At 41.7% G+C, this 13,000-nt stretch overlaps 1 protein-coding gene across 8 annotated transcripts in view; it reads left to right on the top strand.

Annotated features, from left to right (window-relative positions):
- Window positions 1–13,000, top strand: part of ARMH3 (armadillo like helical domain containing 3) — a 176,667-nt gene that overhangs the window by 50,378 nt on the left and 113,289 nt on the right. For 7 of the 8 annotated variants that reach the window (XM_027112371.1, XM_027112374.1, XM_027112376.1 and 4 more), the window contains 5 exons: window positions 78–179; window positions 4,636–4,694; window positions 6,295–6,360; window positions 7,858–7,927; window positions 8,957–9,017. In XM_027112371.1, coding sequence (XP_026968172.1) covers window positions 78–179; window positions 4,636–4,694; window positions 6,295–6,360; window positions 7,858–7,927; window positions 8,957–9,017 — 358 coding nt within the window. The remainder of the gene's footprint in view (window positions 1–77; window positions 180–4,635; window positions 4,695–6,294; window positions 6,361–7,857; window positions 7,928–8,956; window positions 9,018–13,000) is intronic. The other variant, XM_027112373.1, reaches the window with a different exon arrangement.

Genomic DNA, 13,000 nt, shown 5'->3' with positions numbered 1-13,000 from the left:
AGTTGGCTGTCTGTATAGGTAGAAGTGTTAGATGGAATATGTTATAGGCTAAATGCATTTCATCTGTTTTATTCCAGTTATAAGTTCTGTGGAACTCCCACTGGATGCAGATGTACAGACCAGTAATCTACTGATAACCTTCTTAAAGTATAGCTCGATTGTCATGCAGGACACCAAAGGTAAGGCATGCTACTTTGGGGACTTAGGAAGCAGGAGGTGGCAGGTAGCTGCTTAGCTAGAGCAAGGAGCAGCATTAATACTTTGAAGCTTTGACAAGATTTACCATTGGGACCTCCTGTGCAAGGTGATGGTCCTGATTACTGGCAAACAGTGATTTCTTATTGCCAGATGACAATTAGATGGTGTTGGGGAAACCTGGAGCTGGAGGGGGAGTGCTCCAAAGTAGAACAGGAAAAAAATTGATCTCTACAAAAACTAGCAAGTCTTCTTAGCAGATTTTGATAAGTAGATGCAGACTCTTGTGTGTGGGAAGTGAGGGGATTAGCATGTTTCAGGGAATTCCCTTTTGAGGACAAGAACTGAAAACATCAGCTCATAGTGAGAATTAGGACTGTTGTACAGAGTACGGTAGGAAGAGGTGCGATTCAGAGGGACTGTGCTCTTTAACACTTAAAACAGGAGTGTCAGTACTCATCCCTGAAATGCAGAATGGAAGTGGGAGAGAAATAGGTATTAGAAAAGTTTGAGTTTATTCTGTCTAGTGTCCTGTTCTTCCTCTGTTGATGATTTTTCTATGATTTTTTTTTTTTTTTGCTGTACGCGGGCCTCTCACTGTTGTGGCCTCTCCCGCTGCGGAGCACAGGCTCCAGACGCACAGGCCCAGTGGCCATGGCTCACAGGCCCAGCCACTCCGCAGCATGTGGGATCCTCCCGGACCAGGGCACGAACCCGTGTCCCCTGCATCAGCAGGCGGACTCTCAACCACTGCGCCACCAGGGAAGCCCTCTATGATCTTTTAATCGGTGGTAGGGTAGTGGAATAGTTGGGCTAGAAGAAGGGATTGGGAGGAAGCCCAGCAAATTCTGTCCAGTATATACATCTCAGGGTTTTTTTTTTAAACCTAGTTTTTTCTTTATACCAGATTTATATGTTTACAATTTTTATTTATTTATCTCTATTATATTTTTTATTGTAGTAAAATTTACCATTTTAACTATTTTTAAGTGGCACTAAGTACGATCCCATTGTTATGCAACCATTACTACCATCCATCTTTAGAACTCTTCATCTTGTGAAACTAAAACTGTACCCATTAAAAACTTATTCCCTATTCTTCACATTCTCCCCTTTTCCCAAGCCCTGGCAACCACCATTCTGCTTTCTGTCTCTTTGGATTTGACTACCTCATATAAGTGGAATATATCCCCGTTTTAAGTTTCTCTGGAAATGAGCCTTTTATTTCATGGTGACACTGAGGTAGCATTTTTCCTCCAATTTTTTAAATGAAAAAACTCCAGTAAACAGAGAAGCTGAAAGGGTCACACAGTGATCAGTCATATACCCATTAACATTTTGCCATATTTGGTTTATCTCTAAATTTCTGTGTTATTCTTGTTTTGGCTGAATAATTTTAAAGTAAGTTGCAGACGTCATTCTACCTTCACACCAGAAGTACTTTGGCATGTATCTCAAAATTAAAGACGTTTTCCTAGATATCCATCATTAAGGCTAAGAAAATCAACAATAGTTCTTTTTTTGGCCGTGCCACACGTCTTGCGGGATCTTAGTTCCCCGACCAAGTATTGAACCTGGGCCACCGCAGTGAAAACACCGAGTCCTAACCACTGGCCCACCAGGGAATTCCCAACAGTAATTCTCTAATATCATGTAATAGTCCATATTTAGTTTTTTCCCAATTGTCCCCAGAATGTTTTCCATAACCGATAGTTGTCTTTTTTTCTTTTAAATAAATAAATATATTTATTTATTTATTTTTTATTTTTGGCTGTGTTGGGTCTTCGTTGCTGTGCGCCGGCTTTCTCTAGTTGCAGCGAGCAGGGCTACTCTATGTTGCGGTGCGTGGGCTTCTCATTGCAGTGGCTTGTCTTGTTGTGGAGCATGGGCTCTAGGCACACAGGCTTCAGTAGTTGTGGCATATGGGCTCAGTAGTTGTGGCTCACAGGCTCTAGAGCTCAGGCTCAGTAGTTGTGGCACATGGGCTTAGTTGTTCCGAGGCATGTGGGATCTTCCCCGACCCGGGCTTGAACCCGTGTCCCCTGCAGTGGAAGGCAGATTCTTAACCACTGTGCCACCAGGGAAGCCCATAACCAATAGCTTTTAAACTACACTAGCATTTTATTTTATTTATTTTATTTTTATTTTTTCATTTTTAATAAATAGTTTATTTATCCAACAGTTTCAACCCTGATATTGAAGTCTGTTGCAGAGTTTTGTTTTTTTTTAATAAATTTATTTATTTATTTTTGACTGTGTTGGGTCTTCATTGCTACACATGGGCTTTTCTCTAGTTGTGGCAAGCAGGGGCTGCTTTTCATTGCGGTGTGCACGGGCTTCTCATTGTGGTGGCTTCTCTTGTTGCGGAGCACGGGCTCTAGGTGTGCAGGCTTCAGTAGTTGTGGCTCGCGGGCCCTACAGTGCAGGCTCAGTAGTTGTGGTGCACGGGCTTAGTTGCTCCGCAGCATGTGGGATCTTCCCGGACCAGGGCTCGAACCCATGTCCCCTGCATTGGCAGGTGGATTCTTAACCACTGTGCCACCAGGGAATTCCCGGTGCTGTGATTAAACTTGGTTTTTATTGTTCTTTTTTTGTGCTTTTCTGAATTAAAAAAATGTTTATAATGAAATATGCCTTATTTTTGTTTTCAGTAACAATTTCTTTTAAGTGGAGAGATAGCTGCAGGCTTTTCTACAAGAGTTGCTTATCAGCTTAAGGGGAAGGGGAGGATAGTGCCAGAGAAACTCTGGCCAGGAATAGGTAGAAGAGTCTTATGAATCTAATTTTGCAGGCAAAGGCATTTCTCTTCTGGCCTAGGGGCTCTGCTGTAAGCTACTGGGAATGTCAGATAGGAGCATCATCATTACTCTTTTGCACTGCCTGTCACTGAGGAGAAGCAAATGTATTTCTTTGACCACACCCTCATTATGCCTTCTGATTGTCAGGTTTTAGTTGATAGATTCCATCTTTGAGGAAGTAACAGGTTAATGTCAGGGTGTGTACTGTTAGCTAACTTCTACAGCACTGTAATCCGTTAATAGATCTCTCCAGAATGGACTTTAGTCTGGGTCCCGTCAAAGCTAATTTAAAACATCATAAGCCATTTTTCTGGTTTGGATATGCTGGTATGACCTTTTTTTCTTTTTAAAAAATATTTATTTCTTTATCTGGCTTTGTCAGGTCTTAGTTGTGGCACGTGAGATATTTGTGTCGGCACGCGGGCTTCTCTCTAGTTGTGGTGCATGGGCTCTCTAGTTGTGGAGTGCGGGCTTAGTAGTTGTCACTCATGGGCTTAGTTGCCCTGCGGCATGTGGGATCTTAGTTCCCTGACCAGGGATCAAACCCCAGTCCTCTGCATTGGAAGGTGGATTCTTAACCACTGGACCACCAGGGAGTCCCAATGACCCTCTTTTTACCTCCATTTCACCCCTTCACCCACAAAGATCCTGGAAAGTAAAGAAGTTTTGATGGTTCTGGTAATTGGCAGTGATGGAGTAGCTCTTTCTGGGTCATTTGTTTGGGCTTAGAGCCCTGTTACTGAGGTTGCCTTCTTTTTTTTTTTTTGCTGTACGCGGGCCTCTCACTGTTGTGGCCTCTCCCGTTGTGGAGCACAGGCTCTGGACGCTCAGGCTCAGGGGCCGTGGCTCACGAGCCCAGCCGCTCCGCGGCATGTGGGATCCTCCCGGACCGGGGCACGAACCCGTGTCCCCTGCATCGGCAGGCGGACTCTCAACCACTGTGCCACCAGGGAAGCCCTGCCTTCTTTTTTAATAACAAGAATGTGAGTTCTGGGAGACCACAGACCTTTGTTTAGTTCAGTGCTGTGTCTCTATTGCCTAGCACAGTGCCTGCCACATAGTAGGTACTAAATAAATATTTTAGAGTGAATAGCTTTGGCAGGAAGAAAAATGATCAGCTTATGGTCATAAGTAGTGTTCACAGTGCAAGGAGAAGCATGAGCTTGACCCTAGTCTCCAGTTAATTTCTTTCTGATTCATAGCCAGTTTGCTATGAACAGTTATAAAACTTTTCTAGATTTTGTGGTAGATGGGTCAAGGTGGTGGTGCTTTTAGCTAGTGGATGAGGAGGGATGGGAAAGGGAATAGGTTTGATTATTCAGAAGCAAAGGGCTGATATGGAAACAGAGGGCATAGCCCTGACTTGGGCCATGGTATTAGTGACCATTACAATAATTGGATGGTTCTCAGGAAGATGGTTAGCTATCCATCAGACTACCAGGATACTTAGGAAAAAAATCTTACGGGGGAATTCTTTTGCCTAGAAGAAAAGCAAGGATTACTCTAGTAGAACCTTGATTTTCATTCATGAATTTTGTGGGGAGAGAAAGTGTGAATGTTCTTTTTGATGATACACATCTTTATTCTCTATAGAAACATGGTCTGGATGATTTAGAGAGAAGGGTTTATTTTTTCTTTTCAGATGAGCACCGGCTTCACAGTGGCAAACTCTGTCTGATTATCCTTACGTGTATTGCAGAGGTAGGTCTCACCAGCCTTCTGGTATTAGCTAATCTCTTAACAAAGTGCTGTCTCTTTCTGCGCTTCTTCCAAGTTCCTGTCCCCTGACTTTTAGAATCCCGAAGTTTAGGAGAGAAAATCTTCCCACTTTGTATTATCTCCTCCACTAGAATGTAAGCACCACTAGAATGTAAGCAATAGGCGGTACTTTGTCTTCTTCACCAGTGTATTCTTAGCGTCTGGCACATAGTAGGCTCAGTATTTACTGCATGACCTAATAATGAATTGTGATGTGATAACTGCTATAACTGGAATATTCTAGTTCTTTTTTTATTTTATTTTTTTAAGATTCTAGTTCTTCAGAGTTTGAAACTCTGAAGAGAGTTATACCTCTTCAGAGAAAACAGTCCTGCCCTTTTGAAACTGTACATGTTGGGTCTTTTGCATTTAGCAAAATGAAAAAAGGAGCTCAGGTTTCTGTGGGGACAGGTGGAGACAAAAGCCGAAGAGGGGCATTGGAAACTGAGTAAAGTGGGCTGATTGCAGTTTGATGAAGAACAAGAACCCGAGGGGAAAAAAGAAGAGATGCTTGGGCTTTGTAAGGAGACACTTTTGGTTGGATTAATTAGGCCTGAACTCACCCTAGATCTTGGTGGCAACACAGGTATGGCAGAAATTGAGTCAATTTAGAGCTAAATTTGTAGTTTCAGACTCTTCCTTCACTTACTCCTTACTCTCATCTTTTCTCTCCTAAGAAAAACAATTAAGGCGTGGTCCATGTGGAACAGAGATCTCTCTCAGTCTTTCCATTTTTATATTCTTGGTGAAAAGATGACCTGCTTTTCACCAGGTTAGGGGTAGCTGGTTATAGAAGAGCTGCTTATTAGCAGTGGAACTGGTGTAATTGCTTTTCAAAAATCTTTCTAAGAAAATCTTCAAAGGAGTTGTTTTTCACAAATGGTAACAGTTCCTAGGAATTGGAGTCTGTAGGCACATCAGATCTTCAGAAGAGATGTTGGGAAAGGGCCAAGGGATGTTTATTACTGATTCATGGTGAGAGGTTTTTGATTTTATATCAGTCTTCAGCAAAGCCAGGGAGAGACGGGGTCTTACCTACTGCCATGTTGCCTGTGTAAGCAGCTTTCTCTTGCTATGCCAAGCCCGTTCCCGGCGGAGTGCAGACCTTTCTTCTTAATCGTAGATCCTCATGTGGGGCCTGCACATGTATCCTGCAATCCCTATGAAAACCTTCAAGCTGTCACAAACAGAGCAGGCTCCTTGGGCAGATGGGAAGGAAGAGAGAATAGGAAAACACATGCCTCTCAGCATTTGCCTCAAGTGCCTGTGCCTTAATTTTTATTGTTCGTAATTTGCTTAGAGACTTTTGGCCAGTTAGAGACACACTGGGAAATTACACCCAAGTGAAATCTCATGGCTTAAGTGGGGCTTGACATAAAGGCTCTAGGCTCATCCCATTACTCTCTAACTGGTCCTTGAAAGGAGTTCTTTAAGTCCTACAAATCCTTGGGCTTTAAGATGATAGATTATAGACAGATTATAAACTAAGTGTCTTAAGTATAGCACTCATTCCTTACTTTTAATCTGTTTTTATTTTTATTAGGATCAGTATGCCAATGCATTTTTGCATGATGACAACATGAATTTTCGAGTAAACTTACATAGAATGGTAAGTGTGACTTTTGCTTCTTGTTTTTTCTTAGAGGAATTTTTCTGCCAACACAAAATTGATCCTACTAGAACAAGTGTGGGTGGAAATTTATGCTAAAGGGCTCTTGCTTAACTGCTGTTCAGAAGACCCATACTGGTTGTTGGGATTTTTTGTGTGTGTCATGGAGGTGTTACCTGCTCAAGAGAGGGTGGAAAGATCCATAATCATATACCCATGGCAGTAATATTAGAATGTATCAGGGGACTTCCCTGGCAGTCCAGTGGTTAAGACTCTGCAGTTCCTCTGCAGGGGGCATGGGTTTGATCCCTGGTCGGGGAACTAAGATCCCACATGCCACCCAACGTGGCCAAAAACAAACAAACAAACAAACAAAAAACAAAAAGGGACTTCCCTGGTGGCACAGTGGTTAAGAATCCGCCTGCCAGTGCACGAGACATGGGTTTGATCCCTGGTCCGGGAAGATCCGACATGCCACGGAGCAACTAAGCCTGTGCGTCACAACTGCTGAGCTCGTGTGCCACAACTAATGAAGCCTGCGTGCCTAGAGCCCATGCTCCACAACAAGAGAAGCCACCCCAATGAGAAGCACGCGCACCTCAACGAAGGGTAGCCCCTGCTTGCAGCAAGTAGAGGAAGCCCGCACACAGCAGCGAAGACCCAACGCAGCCAAAAGTAAATAAGTAAAATAAATAAATTTAAAAACAAACAAAAAAACCCCTCAAAAGTATATCTTGACTAGAGATATACTTTTATACAAGTATATACGAGATAGAATGTATCAGTAATGTAGATTTCAACAAGGAGATGGGCCTAAGCCTTTTGCTTTCAAAATGTAGTACGATCTTTGATTGGTTGATGCTAGATCCTGCTTTGATTTATTCATCTGAGAGGTGGGGGAAATAAGAGTATGAAGGATCAGGGAATTTCCTAAAACTTGGAGGTATGTTCAGAAATATCACATTGAGGTTTATATTAAAACTTTCTTAAAAAAAAACTATTTTTTTTAAACTGCTACTGTTGCTGCCTTTACACAGTCACATTTTCTTTTTTGAAAAATAAATTTCTTTTTATTTATTTATTGGCTGTGCTGGGTCTTCGTTGCTGCGCACGGGCTTTCTCTAGTTGCGGTGAGCGGGGGCTACTCTTTGTTGCGGTGTGCGGGCTTCTCACTGTGGTGCCCTCTCTTGTTGCGGAGCACGGGCTCTAGGCACGCGGGCTTCAGTAGTTGTGGCACACAGGCTCAGTAGTTGTGGCTCACGGGCTCTAGAGCGCAGGCTCAGTAGTTGTGGTGCACGGGCTTAGTAGCTCCGCGGCATGTGGGATCTTCCCGGACCAGGGCTTGAACCCGTGTCCCCTGCATTGGCAGGCAGATTCTTAACCACTGCACCACCAGGGAAGCCCCCAGTAGTGATTTTATTTGCATGAAAAACATGATGGTAAGCCATTGGATGTTAGTTCAGATGTCTACTAGTTTCATTTCTTTTTTATGTGAAGCCTATGAGACACAGGAAGAAGGCAGCAGACAAGAACCTTCCCTGCCGTCCTTTGGTATGTGCAGTACTGGGTGAGTATCATCAAAATTGGCATGTTTCTGCGCCAGCGATAGGTTTTCATGATTAAGATGAGGGATAGATCCTGGTTGATGTGCGCTTCCTCCTCAGAGAAGAAGTTACTGGTTATGTTTCTTCCCTGGCCTAAGAAACCATGTTTCTTGTTGAGTTTGGTAAAGCAATCCCAAGGAGTATAATGCTCAATTAAAGGGTGCTCTTGTTCAAAGAAAAAGATCTTTGTAGGGAGACAAATGTCTAAGTCTAACCTTGATACATGATTTAAATTTGTAAACTGTCTTACACTTGATCAAGATTTCAAATTCTTCCCTCCCTTTCTTGGTCCAAATTGTGTGTCAGCTGGCCAGGAGGCTTAAAGTTCAAGGTTCAGACATATAAAACTTCCTCTGAGTAAATTAAGCTGAGAGGAGGCTGACAGAGCTGACAGCTAAGGGGCTGTATTGTAGGTAATTTAATCTGCCCAGAATTCTACATTTTCCTCAGGTAAATGATCTGAACTCTTAATTCCATTTCACCTGGGTATTCAGCCCTACCTCCTAAATCTACTTGATTTTAGAAACAATAATTAAGGCTATATAATATTAAGCCTCTATTGACCCAAAGCTCCTCAGACCATTTCAGTCAATACCTGTCAAACTGAGTGTGATAGGAAGACGAGATAGACTGACATAGCTTTAGAGTTTGAGTCTGGTTACACGGATGTGATCCATAGTTTTTTTCTCTGCTTGCCTCATCACTTGGTTCTCAGAATATGATTTCCTTCTGGCATTTTGCATTAGTGTCATGGTATGAAATATCTGTACAATGAAATCTCCCTTGTATCTGAGTTTATTGGCAGGTCAAAGTATCCTTCTGGAAGTAGGAGAGAACTAATTTTCTTTTTACCTTACAAGGGCAGGTGGTGAAAGTGTTGCAAAAAGTGCCTTATATAAAATAAAGTGCACTGAGAAGGTTTTTTTCCCAGCCCAAAGGCAAGCAATGAATTTCATTCTGATTGATCTAATTTTTCTCTTTTTCCCATTCAGACCTGATGGTAGAGTTTATTGTAACACACATGATGAAGGAGTTTCCTATGGATCTCTATGTGTAAGTACCGTGGTTCATTTAATGTGTGCAAATCTGTTTTATAGAATGGAGTGATGGGAAGTTTAATAGTCACAAAATTTTTATGTACACTTCAGGAAAAGCACATTTATGTGCAGAGAAGTGTCAGGGAGTGTTTTATGGCCTGTTTTATACATTTTTCCAGAAGGGGGGAAAAGTACAAACTATGTATCTTCATTATCACTTTTAGGCACACTGCATGAAGAACAGGGCTGATGCGTTGAAGCAGTGATCATAGCTGACTCCTGTATCCAAGGATATGGAATACTAGCAGACCACTTAGTCATCCCTGGGCTTTGGCATCAAAGGAGTCAGCAGTATTTAAAAGATATGGAAAGGCCAGAGGGATAGATCTTTTGGTTCATTCTTAGCCTACATTGTACTAGCCACATAGTCAGAACTCTGCTAGCTAGGCAGATTATGTATATAGTGGCCAGGCTGGGAGATTCCTGCCTCCTGAGGAGATCTGATTGTCTGTCACAATTCTTTACAACCAGTATAACTAGAGATGACTGAAAATCTTCATATTTTAATAAAGTTTAAGCCTTTAGGCTTTCTCTCTTCTTTGGTATTTCAGCATTCTTCTTATCATCAGTGCCTAACAGCTGTGCCACGTTAGTGTGATCTCAAATATATGTATTATCTTTATTCCTTAAAATGCATCTGAATTCAATCTGACAACAGAATTAGTACCTCCACTTTTTTGAGTAAGAGGAAGTTTGGTGCACAGCAAGCTTAGTGTACCTCATTCCAATGCTAGGCCTGGGATCTAGGGAGATATGAAAGATTTTACTCTGACTAGAGTAGATCTCCAGCTTTTTAGACTGTTTGTAGGCTACATATTTTTGGTTTCCTAGATATGAAATAATGATACAAATTTTACTTTTAGGTAAGTAGGTTGTGGTTTGCATTTTTCCGTATCTTTTGGGTGTTTAAAAGTTAGTCTGAAAAAAAAAAAAAGTTAGTCTGATCCTTTATTTCAACTCAAAGACCATGAAAAGCTGCTTTTTTTTTTTTATAACACTTACCAGATGAGTTTTCTGCTTGTTTTAGATAGGATCGCTGAACATCAGTACCTCAGGGATCAGATTTGTTTTGCTACAGATTATATTTTTAGCTTGTTTATCTAATGTTCTAGTTCTAGGATATGCTCTTTATGTTGTAGTATATTATTATAGTCTTAGTTTTCTCATTTTCCAGGCAAGGAAACTGAGGCTCTGGAGGTTGGGTTGTTCTGTTAGTAAGCACCATTGCCTGGACTTGAACCCAAAGTTTCTTACAGTAAATCCTAAGCTGTTCCCACCCCTTCTCAGGTGTATTATCTATTGCTATGTAACAAACTACTTCAAAACATAGGGGTTTAAAACAAACATTTACTACCTCATAGTTGTTGTGGCTCAGAAATCCTAGCAGCTTAGCTGGGTAGTTTGGGCATAGGGTTTGGCAGAGGCTGCAGTTAGTGTGTTAGCTTTACTGGGGCTCTACTGGGCTGTACTGGGGCTGGAGAATTGCTTCCAAGCTCACTTACATGGTTGTTGGTAAATCTCAGTTCCTTGCCATGTGGGCCTCTCCATAGGGTTGCTTGACATGGCAGCTGGCTTTCTTCAAAGCAAGTAATCCAAGAGAGAAAGAGAAGAGTGAGAGCCCAGGATGGAAGCTATAATGCCTTTTATAACTTAATCTCAAATGACATGCCATTTCTGTTGGTCATACAGACCAAGCCTAATACAATGTGGGAGGAGACTCCATAAGGTTGTGAATGCCAGGAGGTGGGGACCATTGGGGGCCATCTTGCAGGCCGGCTACCACAGTTACCTACCTAGTTAAGTTGCATCACCAAGATTCAAACTCAAGTCTGTCTGACCCCAGAGGCTGTACTCTTTCTTAACTACTACTGTGATAAATGACAAAGGAAAGATTTGTACAGGGTGACTAATGCTCACTGGGGCATCAAAGGGGGCTGTGTTTGACCTGAGTCATGAAGAAACAATAGGAGTTTTCTATGCAAAGGAGTGGGGGAGGGACATCCCAAGCAGGGGACCAGCATGTTCAAAAGCTTGGAGACTTGAAAGTGTGGCATGTTTGGAGAATAGAAAGTAATTCAGGAGGATTAGAGTGTAGGGTACATGGAGGAAGGATAAGAGAGTAGAAAAAATGTTACCTGATTTAAGTGGATGATGGGTGTAACAGTTGAAGATGAGGATGGCATGATAAGACTGTGTATTCAGTACTTAGAGTTACGGTATGTCACTGTCCACCCAAACCCTCACATCTCAGCCAGTGAACCTGATCTACACTAAATATTTTAACTCCCTCTCCCCAGTAGTTCCTGCCTTTTTTTGTTTTGCCTTGCTTTCTCAGTTCTTTTTCCACCTGCTTCCTAATTGAATGTCCTGAGGTTAGGGAAGATGGAGAAGATAACAAGCTGACAGAGCCTGGGCAGAAGTTCTTACCCTCAGGCTGAATTCACTTTCTTCATTACTACCCATGGGCATATTTCCATATCTCCCTCCCCCAACTTCCAGTCTTCTTTCCAGTTTTTGACATTTGGAGCATCAAGTCCTTTTTAGGTGAACTTATCTGCTCCGAGCTGGGCATCAGGCCAGCTTGCTGCTCTCACTTCTCATTATGTACTGCTTTTCAGCAACATACAGCGCAATGAGAAATTGAAAGCAAAATGAATTTCTACCATTTCAGATAAGTGTATAATCTTCCTGGTGAAATATGAAGAAATATGGAGCATGGAAACACTTAATACTCAAGTCAGAATCTGTGTCAGAAACGAAATAGTCTCATATCTGTGTATGAATGCTGTAGGTAAAGTAATAATGGGGGGAGGTGCTTATACGGAAAAAAAAAGAGAGAAAAGTCTTGCCTGGAGCAGTAAGAGGTAGGAAAACCCAACAAATGAATTTCTTCTTCTGGATGTCTACTCTGTGATTCTTGCCGCCACTCCCACTGCTGGCCCAGGATTTGGGAGTTAGGGGAAATAGTCTCTGGGGAGAGTAAACTCTCCTTTAAGTTACTCTTACATGGAAAACTTGGACTCCTTCTAATCAGGGATTCTCTGTGGGTAGAGACTTCTTGTGGACCCCACAAGAAGATTTCAGGTTAAAATGGAACTGTCTTGTGTTGAAATAGGAAACCACTACATGCATAAAAGAAACACCCTAAGCAGTCAGCTTAGAGTCATTCAGCCAGTATATATATATATTTTATATATATATATATATATATATATATATTTAAATATATATTTTAAATTATTTATTTATTTGGCTGTGCTGGGTCTTAGTTGCCACATGTGGGATCTTCGTTGCAGCATGCGGGATCTTTAATTGCGGCATGTGGGATCTTTTAGTTGCAGCATGTGGGATCTAGTTCCCTGACCAGGGATTGAACCCAGGCCACCTGCATTGGAAGCGTGGAGTCTTGACCACTGGACCACCAGGGAAGTCCCCAGAACTGAATTTTTAATTTAACTTTTAATGTAAATAAAATTTACATTTTATTTAAAATTTAATTTATATTAAAAACAAATTTAAATAGATCTAAAGACTTAAGGTCTTTAATTTTATGTTTTTGCATCCTATGTCTGCAATTTCGAATGGAGTAGTCTAATTTTGGTCTAGTGGTGCCTCCTTCCTCTCAGGAAAGACACTCAAGGGAATGGTATCAGTAGTGCCTAATTGAATATTGACCTATATGTGGTTATAGCTCCCTTTTCCTAGTGATAGGGGGAATTAGCACAAGCAGTGTGTGTGGGATGGGGAGGGGGGATTTTTTTTTTAACACCTTTATTGGAGTATAATTGCTTTACAATGATGTATGGTTTCTGCTTTATAACAAAGTGAATCAGCTATACATATACATATATCTCCATATGTCTTCCCTCTTATGTCTCCCTCCCATCCTCCCTATCCCACCCCTCTAGGTGGTCACAAAGCACCGAGCTGATCTCCTTG

The sequence above is a fragment of the Aethalodelphis obliquidens genome, unplaced genomic scaffold, assembly GCF_003676395.1.
Source record: "Aethalodelphis obliquidens isolate GAN/ISIS:26980383/991018 unplaced genomic scaffold, ASM367639v1 scaffold11, whole genome shotgun sequence".
Lineage (NCBI taxonomy): Eukaryota > Metazoa > Chordata > Mammalia > Artiodactyla > Delphinidae > Aethalodelphis > Aethalodelphis obliquidens.
Note: the sequence above shows the minus strand (reverse complement) of the source record. Positions and strands in the feature narration are given on the sequence as shown.